Below are 13,857 nucleotides of genomic sequence, written 5' to 3' on the forward strand. Positions count from 1 at the left end.
AATTTTATCGAAACTAAAATCAATTTCCCAATTCAAGTTCTACAAACAAATTAAAATGTCTCTAATTTTATTAAAATTATAATTCATTTTCAAGTTAGCAACGAGAGGAAATATTCCAATAACATTTGAATGCCATTAAAACTATTTCATCGAGTGAAGAAACTTGAATGAAAATTCTAATTTTATTCAACTTCGACATTTATTTTATTTTTTAAATTGTATCATTAAATGTAACCACTCTTTAGATATAGTTAAGTTGTTTAGTACAAAACGCATTCATGAGCACGCAATATTCTAAAGTCTTTTTTAATTCCGTTGAAATGTAGAGTAAGCTCCGACACAACCCGCATCAGCTAGCTAGCTTTGTTTGACAATACATTAATCGTCATTTTGCGCTCGTTTTTCCAACGCTTATCTCGCTTCCACTTGTCTCTTGCCTCCTTTTCCTCCACGACAGAGAAGTGAACAAAAAGCTGAAGCAGCAACAACAGTGGCAACTTTTTCTTGGTTCGTGCACTATCATTAAAATTGGAAAATGTGAAAAGTAGCCAACACTTTTCTTTATTGTTGTTTTGTTTTTCTTTTTTTTTTTTTGTTGTTTTGCTTTTTATTTTTCTATCCTTTCGTTTGTTTAGCAAACGCAGAGACAAAAGCGCGCATAATTAGCTGTATTGCTGCTAAACAAATACAAAACAGAGGCAACGACAATACTTTGGTCTGCCAATTAGTGAGCTAAAGAGGGCGTACCAAAAATCCAGAGAGAGAGAGAGAGAGGGAGAGAAAAACAACAAACAAAACGTCGCTCAACCAAATAAACTTGACAAATTACACGCTCCGTTTGCGCCAGCTAAGCGAGCCTCCTGGCCAAAAAAACAGAACGAGAGACCCCATAAAAAAGGTATGCAAAATGAGGCACACGGAAAATGTTTGTAATGTGATACAACAAAAACATTGCAGCAACATTGCAACACAGCTGACGAATGGAAGGGGAAAACTGGGTGACGATCACGTCACAGCTCAAAGTGACGTGTGTTATTGTTGTATATATGTATAGATGTAGTTGTTGTCATTAAGTTAACCAAGCGTACGATAAACACAACAACAGAACAACAGAGAGCAATAGAGTCATCATGTATTTGGAGCATGATTCGCGTTGGCTTTTCTTTCAGCAGCTTGAACTAATAACCGCAAAGGCTAAAGTCTGATTAAACTGCGGTTAATGAGCCACTCAGTCACTAGAGCAGGCTAGATCCATTAAAGTAATATCTCATACACATACCAATTACCTTCCATATCAACTATCATCGAGCAGCACCTTGTCGCTGCTTTGTGGCCACGACATTTGTAATGGAGAATCGCGACAAGTTGAACCGCAGTCAGCAGTTGACAGACCAAGTTCACCATCAGCAACCGATCAAAATGTTGACAATGAATTGTGGCAAGCATTTCGATATATATATATGTTAAAACTGTCCCTGACAAACTAAAAGTTCCCACACGTTGCAAACTTTATAGATATTTATTGACAAAGCTATTCGCTAGGGTTGAACGCATTTATTTACCTTAAAAATATGTAAATCTCTACTAAATCAACATTAAATGTTTGCGCATAGTTTGTGTTAAGGGATATTTATCACAATTTGCACTTTGGTAACCAATTCATCATGATTAGTTTCACCAACTAGAACTTTTCCACTTAAAATCCATTCTCATTTTATTGGATTTGATTTCTTTGTCATTCATATATACTAATCAAAATTTTGTTGTACTTGCATTTTAAACCATATTTTAAATTCCCAAAGGTAAATAAACCGCTTTATATAGAAAATAATAATCATTATAAACCCTTTTAGATGACTTCCAAGAAAAATTTAAAGTTAAAAAAGGTTTCCAATCAATACACACGTTATTTCGATTTCAAAAAGTTATTGCCAAAAGTGAAGAAAACATCCGTCGAAGAGTTTGGTAGGGAGACAATCTTTGCAAAGTGCACGAGGAAGCCAATACAGAAGCCTCGGAGAATCTCAAAGAATCCCATTCAATGGGTGCACACCGACAATGTGGTGCAGACCAATCAAGGCAGTCCCTATATGCTGATGTCCAAAGATGATTCCGAGGCAGAGCCCAAGAATTGTCCCAAAAATCCCATCTGTTATAATGTCCATCACGATGCTCCTGCTGCTCCTCCCACAAATCAACCGCTGGAGGCCATTAATATTGTGCCACTGGTGAGGGGCATTCGCATAACAATTTGTGTGGAGCACACGCGATTCCAGCTTGTGGGCCGAGTGTCCAAGAACATGGGGCTGACCCATGTGCCCGAGCATCGATTGTGGAACATTCAGTGGTGCGATAATACGCCCCACTTGGATTTGCTGAAGAGCATGAAACGCTTCCAGCAAATCAATCATTTCCCCGGCATGAGCGAGATCTGTCGCAAGGATATGTTATCCCTCAATCTGAATCGCATGCTCAAAATGTATCCAGGCGACTATCGCATATTTCCAAAGACCTGGCTTATGCCCTCCGAGTAAGTTTCCCCCATGTGCAACCATTGCCCAGCCTTAGTTTAAATGTAACACTCGACAGTGCTTATGACGTGGCCATCTATGCCAACAAACACAAGCGCACATACATTCTGAAGCCATATTCGTCTGGTCAGGGTCGTGGCATTTGGCTAACCAACAATCTGCGCTCTGTGGGCAGACAAGAGAAGCTCATCTGTCAGACCTACATCGATAGGGTAAGTGAATAATAATCTTCAATTGCTTACAAAACATCGATTTTCGATAACCATATTTTGTAATTCATTATATTTTTATCCTCTATCCTCTCATCTCAGAGACTTTAAAAGATGGAATCCATTTCTTGTTTGACAACTATTTTTACTCAGATTCAGATATAGAATATTTTAGACCGTAGAGTATACTAAATATACCATAGTATACAAAATATAGTATATACTACTCAATGTTGGTATATTTTATAAACTATGTTAAACTCAGAACACTATAGTATATTTGATATTCTAAGGTATTTGATCGAATGTATTTTATATTCTATAGTATACTTTGTATTCTATGGTATATTTTGTTTGTGGTAGTATATTGATATTTGAAGTGGTTTTTTGTATTTTTTGGTATATTAATTTATTATATATTCTAACATTTATACCGTTCATATTATTGAAAATAAGTAGAGGCTATCTCACAGTCAAGCTTACTCCACAGTAGATTTCTTATTTTATTTCAATTTAAAGATTTTAACCTTCACAGTCAATAATTTTTTAATTAGTATCACAGACTATAAAAAACATTTTAATTTCGTAAAATAATAATAAACAATTTTTCAATATTTCTTTCTTCACCGTCTTTAATGACTTGATCTGAATTTTATTTTATTACACTCTTTCGCTACTCTACTTGCCTTTTTTATTATTGTTTTTAGTTAAGAAAGTATAATCATCGAAAAACTTTCTTCATCTTCTTATTAGTAAACTTTTTCATATTCTCTTTATTCTTTTCCTTTTCAACCAACTTTAATTTCTCAGCCCCTGCTCATTGATGGCTTCAAGTTTGATCTGCGTGTCTACACGCTCGTCACCTCAGTGGATCCGCTGAGAATATTTGTTTATAACGAAGGTCTGGCTCGCTTTGCCACCCACAAATACATGCCACCTGCTCTGGGAAACAGCAACAATGTCTTCATGCACTTGACCAACTATTGCGTCAATCGACGCAACTCAAACTATAATGCGGGCAAAGGACACGAAGGAGGCTCGAAGCGTAAACTGGGCGAGTACAATAAATGGCTAAAGGATCACAACTACAATGTGGATGAGTTCTGGGCAGCCGTTGACGATGCGATCATCAAGACTGTGATTAGTGCATGGCCAGTGTTGAAACATAACTATCACGTGTGCTTTCCGAAGCACGACAAGATTCAAGCATGCTTTCAGTTGTTGGGCTTTGACATATTGGTTGATTGGAAACTGAAACCCTTCATCCTGGAGGTCAATCATACGCCCAGTCTTTGCGGCGATGAAACCGTGGACAATGAGGTAAAGCGTCCATTGATCCGTGACACACTCAATCTCATCAGTTCGCCGCTGGTGGACAAGGAGGAGATCATCCGCGAGGATCGAATGGCATTGCGGGAACGTCTGATGCGACAGCAGGGCAGGCGACGTGCTTCGGCGGGAGCAGCAACTGCTCCTGCTGGAGCAACTGGCAATGAGTTGAGACAACCGTGTTCGATTGGCGCACTTGCTCAGCAAATCGCATGGGAGGAGAGTCACCTGGGCAACTATAGACGCATTATGCCGCCCACAGATTCAAGTAAAGTCAACTATTATTGCAAGTTCTACGATCAAACGAAGCAGGCCAATATGTTCAAGGAGACAGCGGCCAGCAAATCGCGAATGAAACTCAACTTGGAGCACATAAAGCAGCAGAAATTGATGGAACAATTGGACAAGGAGCAACAGCGACAACAGCTCTTTTTGCAGGAGCGAAAGCTAAAGTTGCAACAGGCTTTCATGCAAAACTCGACGAAGAGCGTAACAGAATTGCAACACAAACGACAGGAGGCACTTGTTAAGGAGGAAATAAGACGCAAGCAGCTGCAGCTATTGATTGCTTCGCCAAATGGACTGACGACAAATCCAGATCAAACCCACCCAAGTAGCCACAAGAAGAGCAAATGTAGCTTGAACGTGGTCAAGACAAAGCGTCGCCAGCAGCGACGTCAAATGCAGCTCAAGACACGACGAGCTCGTCGCGTCGAATGGGAATCTCGAACGGATGCCGAGTTCCTGCAGAAACACGGCGTATCACGTCCAGCTGGAACTCAGCCGCACAATGAGAGTTCCAAGTTGGAGCTAAAGGAAGACGAGATTGCAGAGAATGTGCCCAGTTTGGAAAGTTTGTTCCCAGCCAACAGATCGAATACGAAATTTAGTAATCCTGCAACTGGCAAAAGGAGCAACCGTTGGACGGACAATGACAATTGGTTGCCGGAGCCCATTAGCATGGAGGAGAAGCAATGGCAACTCGAGTGGCGCAAGAAGAGAACCGATGCTCTCAATCAATGGCAGCTCAAGGAACTGGTGAATTTGGCATCTAACTGATTCAAGAGTCTTTTATCTAACACTTTATATTTGCAGCTTTTTACAGAAATGTATGAACGTGGTCATCTAACCAAGAATGATATTAAACTATTTCCGTTTCTGCTGTATCGCATATTAAGACGAAAAACGGGCGCAGATTTAGCGGACGTTCCTAAAGTGTAAGTTAAACATTTTAAAGTCTATTCAAATTTATTCTTTATATAACATTCCATTCGTTTTAGAGATTCTTAACTGAAAACTGAGTTCATCTTGTCAGATTGTCGTGAATCTTCGATTCGTAAATGGTTGTTATTCAAGGAAAGATATTAAACTAGGTAGATATAAAGTTTTGATTTATCAAATTGAAAGTAAGTTTCGAAATAAATATACAATAGGATTGTTGTGGGAAATATTGTTTTTTTTTTTTTTAATAGTTCACCAAAAACAAAATAATCAATTCCAAGAAATATTTATTACTTGCAATAATTTATTATAAAACATATAAGAAAACCAGATTATACGGTATTATTTTTATAAAATACTAAATTAAAATATCGAAAAATACAAAATATACCAAAATATAGAAAACAAGTGCGAAAGTTCAAATAATGCGATATTACTGTTTAAATATACCGCCGTGAAATACCACAAACAGTAAAATATACTAAACTGATACTACACTTTATTTATACTTCTACATATTTTGTTGTCAACACATTATCTGGGTTAATATCCAATCTCTCAGCTGCTTTTGAAAATATACAGCACAATGACTATTGTTTTTCCTGCACTTCTCATGCGACAGTAAAGAAGATTTGACGCATACAAAAAGATTGAAAAACGTATGTTGAAACTCCATCGATTTGTCAAAGCGTTAGGCGAATGCTCAAAGGCGGCAGAATATCGCAACAATCGTTCGTACAAACCCCAAAAAGGAACTCTAAAGCCCAATCCCAACTAACCCCCGCCGCCTCCCCGTCATGTAAACCCTCGTGCCACATCAGCCACTAACATGGTATCGCTTTGAGGCTGTCGCATGCATAAACAAACTGCAACACAATGCGCGACTGGCAGCTGCGGGGGAACGTCGTGATGTGGTTGGGAATAGAGATGGGGATGGATATAGAGTATATATTTAGGGGGAGGCGAATTCAAAGAGTCTTCAAAGTTGCAATATTGAAAACTGTAGACGGTTCGCTACGCTTTCAGCCTCCATATGCATAAAACCATGCAACATTTGCAACCAAACAACGCAGTATGTAACCCTCTCCTCTCACCTCCTCTCTACTCAAATCGCAGCAGCTTCTGTGTCTATGGCTTTGGCTTTTACGTTGGCTTTGGCTTTTGCCGTCAACGCATGTCCTTCGTCCGTTTTATTCTCTCCCCCCACGATTTTTTCTTTCTTTCGTTTTTTCTACTCCTTCTTTAGCTTCTCTCTGGCTTTTGCCAGGCTGCCTCTCCATGTGTCACATATTGAAAATTGTGCAGCAGCCGACGTTGAAGCCGCAGTCTGCCGTTGCATTCCAGGACTTTTGGCTTATGGCTGGCTGCCTTTTGGCCAACAAAGTCGAACATCGTTCTGATAAGCCATTTCAAAAGAGGGTTTTACATATGCCACAAGCTAGCTGCTGCCTCTGTCGTTGTCGCTGCTGCTGCAGCTGCATTGTGTTGGGTTAGCAGCAGCATTTCCTGCCTCCTCCCTCCCTCATTCTTTCCAACCATTCTACTATCCATTGCCTTGTGGCACACAGATGCAGCCGCAGCCGCGCCCGTTTAATATTTGATTGAACATTGTTGCGCCTGCTGCTTATGCTTTTATTGCATTCTTCAATGCTCTTTTTTATACATCTACTCTATAAGCCTTTTATCATATTCAGAGAGTAACTTGAATTGATAATGACGATTGACGTCAAAATATAGTTTTTACAAAACCTGATGTGACTCTGCTCAGACCTCTGAAAAATCAAATTGCACAAAACAAAATAATACTTTCGAAAGAAATTGTAAATCTGTTAAAATTTATTTTTGCTTACGTTATAATTATATTTTAAAGCTTACCATAATTATAGCTAAGCTAAATTTAAATTCAACATCAACGTTATATTTCATCTTTTTCATTTCTATTCAATTAATATGAAGCAGAATATTAAAAATTATTCATTGATATCAGTATTTATTTATTTTCCCACTTCCAAACTTAGTTACACATTAGTTTATTTTATCATAGGCAGACTTGGTTTTTCTTTCCAGTGTATTTTCACATGCACATCTCTATCTCTCGTTTCGCGTTTCTTTTGTTCTACTCGGCTTTAACTTTCAAGTAGTTGGCTAACGCGCATTTGGCCCATAAAGTTTACTGTGCCAGCCTCTTGATGCAGTTTTTGTTGTTGATTCTCGAGCTTCACATTGACTGCACTTTGCACATATGCGGCAGAAATTTTCTTTTGATGCTTTTAGTGTGGTCTTATTAAAAACTTTTTAATCTCTTCTCTTTCTCCGTTCTCTTCTTTTTTTGTTCGATGCTAAGCTCACCAAAAATGCCAACTATCTATATCCATGTCTATCGCTCTTTCTGTCACTATCGTTCACCTCTCTTTCGCACTCGCTCGTTCCAACTGCCAAAGCTCCGGAAATAAGTTGAAGCATTACAGTGGCCAAAACTTTAGCTCATGTGTGTGTGATGGCTGAGAGCGAAGTCTACATTGTTGACAAAAGTTGAGTCTGCTATTAGAGGTCGTTTAGCTTGCGATTAGTTAAGCTAAGTCCCTGGAAGACATTGGAACTTTCCGTCGACATGGCAATTTCCAAAAGTTTCTTCTTTAGAAAAATGTTGGAAAAAAAGTATTAGCATAAGAAGTCCATTACATAATCATCGGTGCAATAACTGTAACTCAAAAGAGTACATCAAATATACGTTATTCTAAAAACTAAAGCTAATATTTTATTTTTAACTTAGTCGCATTTTACACTTTCTATTTACATGCTTGAAGATTGATTCAAGCTTCATCCTCCTACTCAATGTGGAGTACAATTGTTTGTCAAGCCATTGCAACTCGGTCAGCGGAGCATAACTGCAGATGTGCTTATAATTCCTTTTGTAATTACTCAAGTCATTATCATATCTTTCCTTTTCATTTGCAATATAGTGCAGTGAGGTGTCTCGTTCGCACAATATTTGCAGTATTATGCATTTCCTGATGCTTTCAGCTTATCAGTCATAAAACATAACGTGCACTTAATCTTCATTTGCACTCGCACAACATTACGATGCAGCCCGCATAAAAATTGGAGGGGGAAAGCAGCGGGGGAGAGGTAAGAAAAGCCTTTTAATTTGTGCCATAAAGGCAAAAAAGGAATTGCTTAATTCCATGACAAACACTCTCTCGCAGCAGCAGCAGCAGCTCGACTGGAGCTGCAGAGAATGGCTGGCAGGATTCCCAGTTTGCCTTAAATCAACAAAAGATTTATGCCAGACTGGGGAGACGGAGAAGGCAGACAGAGAAGGGGCGACATAACGTGCGAAAGGGACAGACAGTGCGAGTCGCGATGGAAAAATCTAGCGAGCAGGCGATGCGAGAATATAAATCCAGAAAGTCGGACTTAACGCCCCACTGAATACAGGCAAACAACAACAACAACAATAACAACAAATAAAGCTACAACAAACAATCGTCATCCGAAAAAAAAGAGTACGAAAGTCATTCAGTCAGTCAGCGGGACAAGAAAGAGAGCAGAAGAGAGCGGGGATCGACGGCAACAACACATGAGAGGAGCGGAGTCTTTGCTTTATCATTTTGTTGGTCTGCGAATTAACATGTCTGGGAAAACTGAGCTCTATCCCTGGCTTTATCCCTGCCCATATCCCTGGCTGCTCTTCAACGACGTCGCCGACGACGGCACAAATAATTTGCAGTTTTACAGTTTTTCACCGCTTTTATATGCTGCATGTTTTCCACTTCACAGGATTTTATGTGCCACTACACGCTCTCTTCTCTCTGGCTCAAGTGTTGGAAAATACAATTGCCAGCACATGTTGCTCTGGACTAACACAGAGACACAAACACATACACACACACAGACACTGGCACATACATATATGTATACACAAACAACAATAACATTTCCGCATTCTGTTTTTGTTGTTGCACAGTTCTCTCTCTCTCTCTTTCTGTGTATCTCTGTCTCATTTTCGCTCCCTTCATGCTGCTGGTTGTTTGTGTTGTGCCGCCAAATGTTTTGCCTTTGCTAAAAAGACAATAAACTGTGTCAGAGCGGGCCAACAAAAGTGTGAATATGCGTGTATGCGAAGCATACTCTATAATGTTACACTGAAGGGTATATTGGTTGTCTTTTTGACAGCAGTTAAGATTATGACAAATGTCACTATACTATCTAAGATATAAATGAAATCTAAGAATAAAAATTTATTTTACTTAAAACATAAATTTTATTCTCTTTTTTTACAAATCTATTACAATTCCTAAAATGGAATATTTATTATTTTAATCAGATATTTTATTTATTAATTTTTTAAGTCATTCATTCATTTTTAAATTGTAACAAAATGTTCATTAAATTCTTAATTTTATTATATTCATGAATTGTATCATACATAATTATTATGCAAAGAAGTTGACTGATGAATGATTTCTTTAATATCTTATTCTTAGAGTATTTTATCGTCTTTCAGTAAACTGTTTTATTCTGAAATGTATTTGTAACTGCATTTGTTTTTTGCCGTATCTGTGTTGCATCTGAGCATGGCAAACACTTGAGTACTTCATGCATTTTTAACGTACTTTTTGTTGTACATTGTTTTTTGTAATTGTTGTTGATTTAGTTGTTGTTGCTGTTGTTGTTGTTGCTGCCGTTATTATTGTGTTGTCATTGCAGGTTGTTGCACGTCTAACAATGCACTCAAGCTAGACACTCGGATTCAACGAAACGCCGCTTAGAAGAAATCTCTCATTCTATCTGCCACTTAAGTGTTGCTGATTTAAATTGTAACACATTTTCTGCCCAGTTTGTTACTCTCAGCACAAGTTACAAATATTGCCACAAAATCCCAACTGTCCACAAAAGACACTCTTGTGCACATAGCAGTCATGCCCCCCGGGCTGAGCCAATGAAAATCCCTTCAAAAAATAACAACAAAATAAATAAAATAAAGCCGAAAAAAGAGAATCCTCAACAGAAGTCTAAAGCGTCCTGCCAGCTGCCAACTTTTGCTGTCACTCTCAACACATCAACAACATTAACAACAACAACAACAACAACAACAACGACAACGACATAGAGGCAACAGTGTGGCAAATAACTGTTGTCGCACCATACTATATAGTATGTGTATGTCTAGATATGTGTATAAGGTTCCATTCATGCCAACATGCAGCTGAGCTTTACATTGAAGTGTGTGACAAGTTTTTCCAGCCACACACACACACGATAAATTGCAATGGATTTCGTTTTTCATCGCCTTACCAAAAGTTTGCTACAAAGTAGCTTAGAGCAGTATATAAAAAGTTATCGGCCTGATTTCTACCCTAAGTTTATTCTAAGTACAATTTAGTTACTAATATATATGACTAAGTTTGAAAACATTTGGTATAATAAGTTTCATTTTGGTATATTAAGATACGTTTGGTATTACAAATGTTTACTATTCTCCTTTAGAAATGCAGAACTCCTCTTCATTGCTCAATTTTAAAGGGTATTCAAAAATATTGGGCGATTTATGAGCAAGTCTCGGGATAAGCAAGAACACAATAATAATAACAAGTACAGCTAGTATATACTAGGTGATAAAGAGTATCAAAAAAGAAAAGAAAGAAAAGCAAATAAATAATTTTTGTGTGTACTTACAACTGTGATGGGATAGAAGGGATTTATGATAGTGAAGAGTAGAATGTGATTTGGCCGTGTAGTCTCAGGACGCTTTCTCCTTAGGTCGTCGTTTGACTTGTTCATAAGTGCTTGCTGCTGACTCTGATTTTGTGTGGACTGTAAAGAGTAATATATTCATAGAAATAGTATTAGTTGTTTATTCTGTGATAGGTAGTAGAGTCTATATTTTTAAAGTTTAGTTTTCATAAATAAAAGTCAATTTAAGTGCACGATTACAAGCTACGCATTACACCAGACACTGAACTTTTTTATTTCTTTTTTTCTGACGAACAAAACATGTTGAAATACAAAGGATCAATTTTGCACATTCAGCTCAAGCTCCTTTGTCATCCATGCGCCCAAAAGGAAGATGAGGGAAGTCTTCACCAACATGCAATAGAACATATTCCCATTAAGAAATTTACAAACATTTATACCAATTACTTTGCACTGTTCCAGATAGTCGCTTATGCTACAAATAATAAAATCAGATTTCCATCGAAATAAATTCTATAATCTTTTTTCTACCGCTGCAAAGCTGACATCTTGAAAGTATTATTTTATAGATTCTTTGGAATGGAAATTTAGCCAAGCTTTTAAAATACTTTATAGTTGTTTTATTTGTTTCGACGAAGTTTAAGAAGCAAAGCAATGCTTTGGAATGATTTCCATAATGAAAATTATTTATACAAAATGAAAACATTTTTGAAAATAGTTTCAGAGCTCATGTGATGCCTTATGCAACAATTTAAATACCTGCCGCAAAATGATTTACATTTTAATGTATGGAAAAAAACATATTTTGACCATTACTTGCCTCACATATGTCAAAAAAAATCTGTTGGTTGACTACCTGTCAACTGATTTCTCGCTGTTCTAGACAATTTTTTTTTAGAATAGTGAAACTGCAAGTTGAGCAGCTAAAACGAATTGATTTTCTGGCTTTAATGACGTTCTTTAGTTGCGCTCATTTATTTATTTTTTTTTTATTTTCCTCAAGTCAAAACATTGAGCTTGTATTTTATTTTTTTGCATAATTTTGTCACGATGTCAACAAAATGTTTACCAACAACAAACATTTAAAAAAAAAAACTGTTTGGCAGTAAGCGCCGCTGTTGCATATGCTAAGCATAATCTCAGAGCTAAAGTATGAGGGGCTTCTCTATAAATAATTGCGGAATTTAGGTGAAACATGTTCATGTCACGTTCAAATGTCAATCAACATCAGCGACAAAAGAGGGGAAATATTGGCAAAAGCTTCAATTAGACGCTTTTTTAGGTGAGAAATGCAGCAACAACAGAACTAAAACCAAAACCAAACCAGAACGAGAACGAGAACAAGAAAGATAAGTACATTTGGACAGGTGGTGGAATGCTGATGGTGATTGCGCTGCGCTGGTGGTTGGACATCAGCTTGTGTGTGTGTGTGTGTGTGTGGCCTTATAGACTTGACACCAAAATGCCAGACATGCGCCGATACTTTCGCTAATTAACTTCAAACATATGACGCGAAGTTGTGCAAAAGTTTGCCAATGTTTTTGTTATCCTATCCGCAATAAATCAATGCAAAAGTTATTTAAAAAAAAACATTTTTAGTATATTTAGTATTTTAAGTGTACTAAAACATATGTATATATAAAAGACGAAAAAGATTTCTTCTGTTTCTCAAAGAATAAATATAGAAAAGTTATACAAACAGAAACATTTTTAGTATTTGAAATATACCAAAATAATAAATAAAAGGAATCTATGCAATTTTTAAAATATATTTTTATATTTTTAAAAAATGCAAGTAATCAAAAAAAAAACCTTTGTAGTATTTTATCAAAATATAAATATATAAGGTAAAAAGTTCTCCAAGAATCAACGCAGAAAAGTTATACAAAAATCATTCTTAGTATTTAAAATATACCAAAATCATAGATGTACATATAAAAAAGTGAAAAATCTTTTTTTTTTCAGAAAATGTATTTCAATATTCTTTAGATTGCTCAACAAAAGCAGAATATCTTTTAAAACATTTCAAAATATATATTTTTATAGAGTACTTTCTAGTATATACCAACTCATTCCTACCAACTCTTATATAAGTTCCACCATCTCTCTTTAGTTAGTTGCAGTAATTCATTAACTAATTAGCATTTGTCATGATTAACTCTTTTCTCTTTTTCTAGTTTCCGCGTTTTCTGCGACTTTTAACACCCATTCGCACGTGTATTTTGGTTGGGAATATAATTTAGACTTTTTTTTATTTAATTTTGCTGCATTTTGCTGAACATTCCACAGCTCAGAGTTGAGCTCACTTAACCTTTTTTTCGTGTTTTTTGTAATTTTATTTTTATTTTCACTCGCTGCTGCTGTTAACTGAAACGCTGTTGTCTTTACCTTCACCTGGCTTTGTAATTAGGTTAATGGATCGTTTCTGTGACGCATTTTTGTAGCACTCGAGTTGTTGCTTTAATGGACCAAAAGGGTTACAGTGTTACAACTCTCGAGCTTAGGTTCATGATTTACCTTTAAATTAAAAACTAACTAGATATGTGTACATCTCAAATATTCCTTAGCAACTTTGAGTACTCAGCTTCCTCTCGTAGTTAATCAAATATGTACGGAGATCCAACAAAAGAATTTATCATTAGCAAATTTCATGGCTCATGCAGACCACAAAACTGTCGTATATACCTTGTAACTTAATCCAGCAAACCGACAACTTTACAAGCAGACTGGAAATCTCTTGAAGAGTTTCAATCAAATATATCAACAACTTTGACATACGATTTGTGCATGAGAACAAATCTCAACGCAGGGCAACAAAAAACATTTGTTTTCTGTCAAATTTGCCTTTAATAATAATGTATATCATATAT

The 13,857-nt window shown here is 36.8% G+C and overlaps 2 protein-coding genes and 1 long non-coding RNA gene across 29 annotated transcripts in view; 1 reads left to right on the forward strand and 2 right to left on the reverse strand.

Annotated features, from left to right (window-relative positions):
* Positions 1 to 13,857, reverse strand: part of LOC133844720 (heterogeneous nuclear ribonucleoprotein L) — a 139,267-nt gene that overhangs the window by 92,015 nt on the left and 33,395 nt on the right. For 25 of the 27 annotated variants that reach the window (XM_062278824.1, XM_062278829.1, XM_062278827.1 and 22 more), the window contains one exon: positions 10,970 to 11,107. The exons of the other annotated variants lie outside the window; for them this stretch is intronic. In XM_062278824.1, coding sequence (XP_062134808.1) covers positions 10,970 to 11,107 — 138 coding nt within the window. The remainder of the gene's footprint in view (positions 1 to 10,969; positions 11,108 to 13,857) is intronic. 27 annotated transcript variants of the gene reach the window in all.
* On the forward strand, positions 1,651 to 5,517 carry LOC133842606 (tubulin polyglutamylase ttll6). Its single transcript, XM_062275778.1, has 6 exons — positions 1,651 to 1,802; positions 1,854 to 2,530; positions 2,590 to 2,743; positions 3,551 to 5,107; positions 5,165 to 5,286; positions 5,350 to 5,517. Exons 2-6 carry the CDS (start codon positions 1,854 to 1,856, stop codon positions 5,357 to 5,359), a joined length of 2,520 nt encoding a protein of 839 aa, XP_062131762.1. The 5' UTR covers positions 1,651 to 1,802; the 3' UTR covers positions 5,360 to 5,517.
* On the reverse strand, positions 11,217 to 11,821 carry LOC133842402 (uncharacterized). Its single transcript, XR_009894397.1, has 2 exons — positions 11,519 to 11,821; positions 11,217 to 11,462 (listed from the first exon to the last, which is right to left on the reverse strand). It is a non-coding gene; the product is annotated as an uncharacterized LOC133842402 (long non-coding RNA).

Source organism: Drosophila sulfurigaster, chromosome 3 (assembly GCF_023558435.1).
Source record: "Drosophila sulfurigaster albostrigata strain 15112-1811.04 chromosome 3, ASM2355843v2, whole genome shotgun sequence".
Classification (NCBI taxonomy): Eukaryota; Metazoa; Arthropoda; class Insecta; order Diptera; family Drosophilidae; genus Drosophila; species Drosophila sulfurigaster.

Excerpts from the sequence above, each read along its gene's own strand:
- LOC133842606 (XM_062275778.1), top strand. The coding sequence starts at position 1,854 with ATGACTTCCAAGAAAAATTTAAAGTTAAAAAAGGTTTCCAATCAATAC. Across the intron at positions 2,744-3,550 it reads GTCAGACCTACATCGATAGG|CCCCTGCTCATTGATGGCTT; the intron begins GTAAGTGAATAA and ends TTAATTTCTCAG. Across the intron at positions 5,108-5,164 it reads AATGGCAGCTCAAGGAACTG|CTTTTTACAGAAATGTATGA; the intron begins GTGAATTTGGCA and ends TTATATTTGCAG.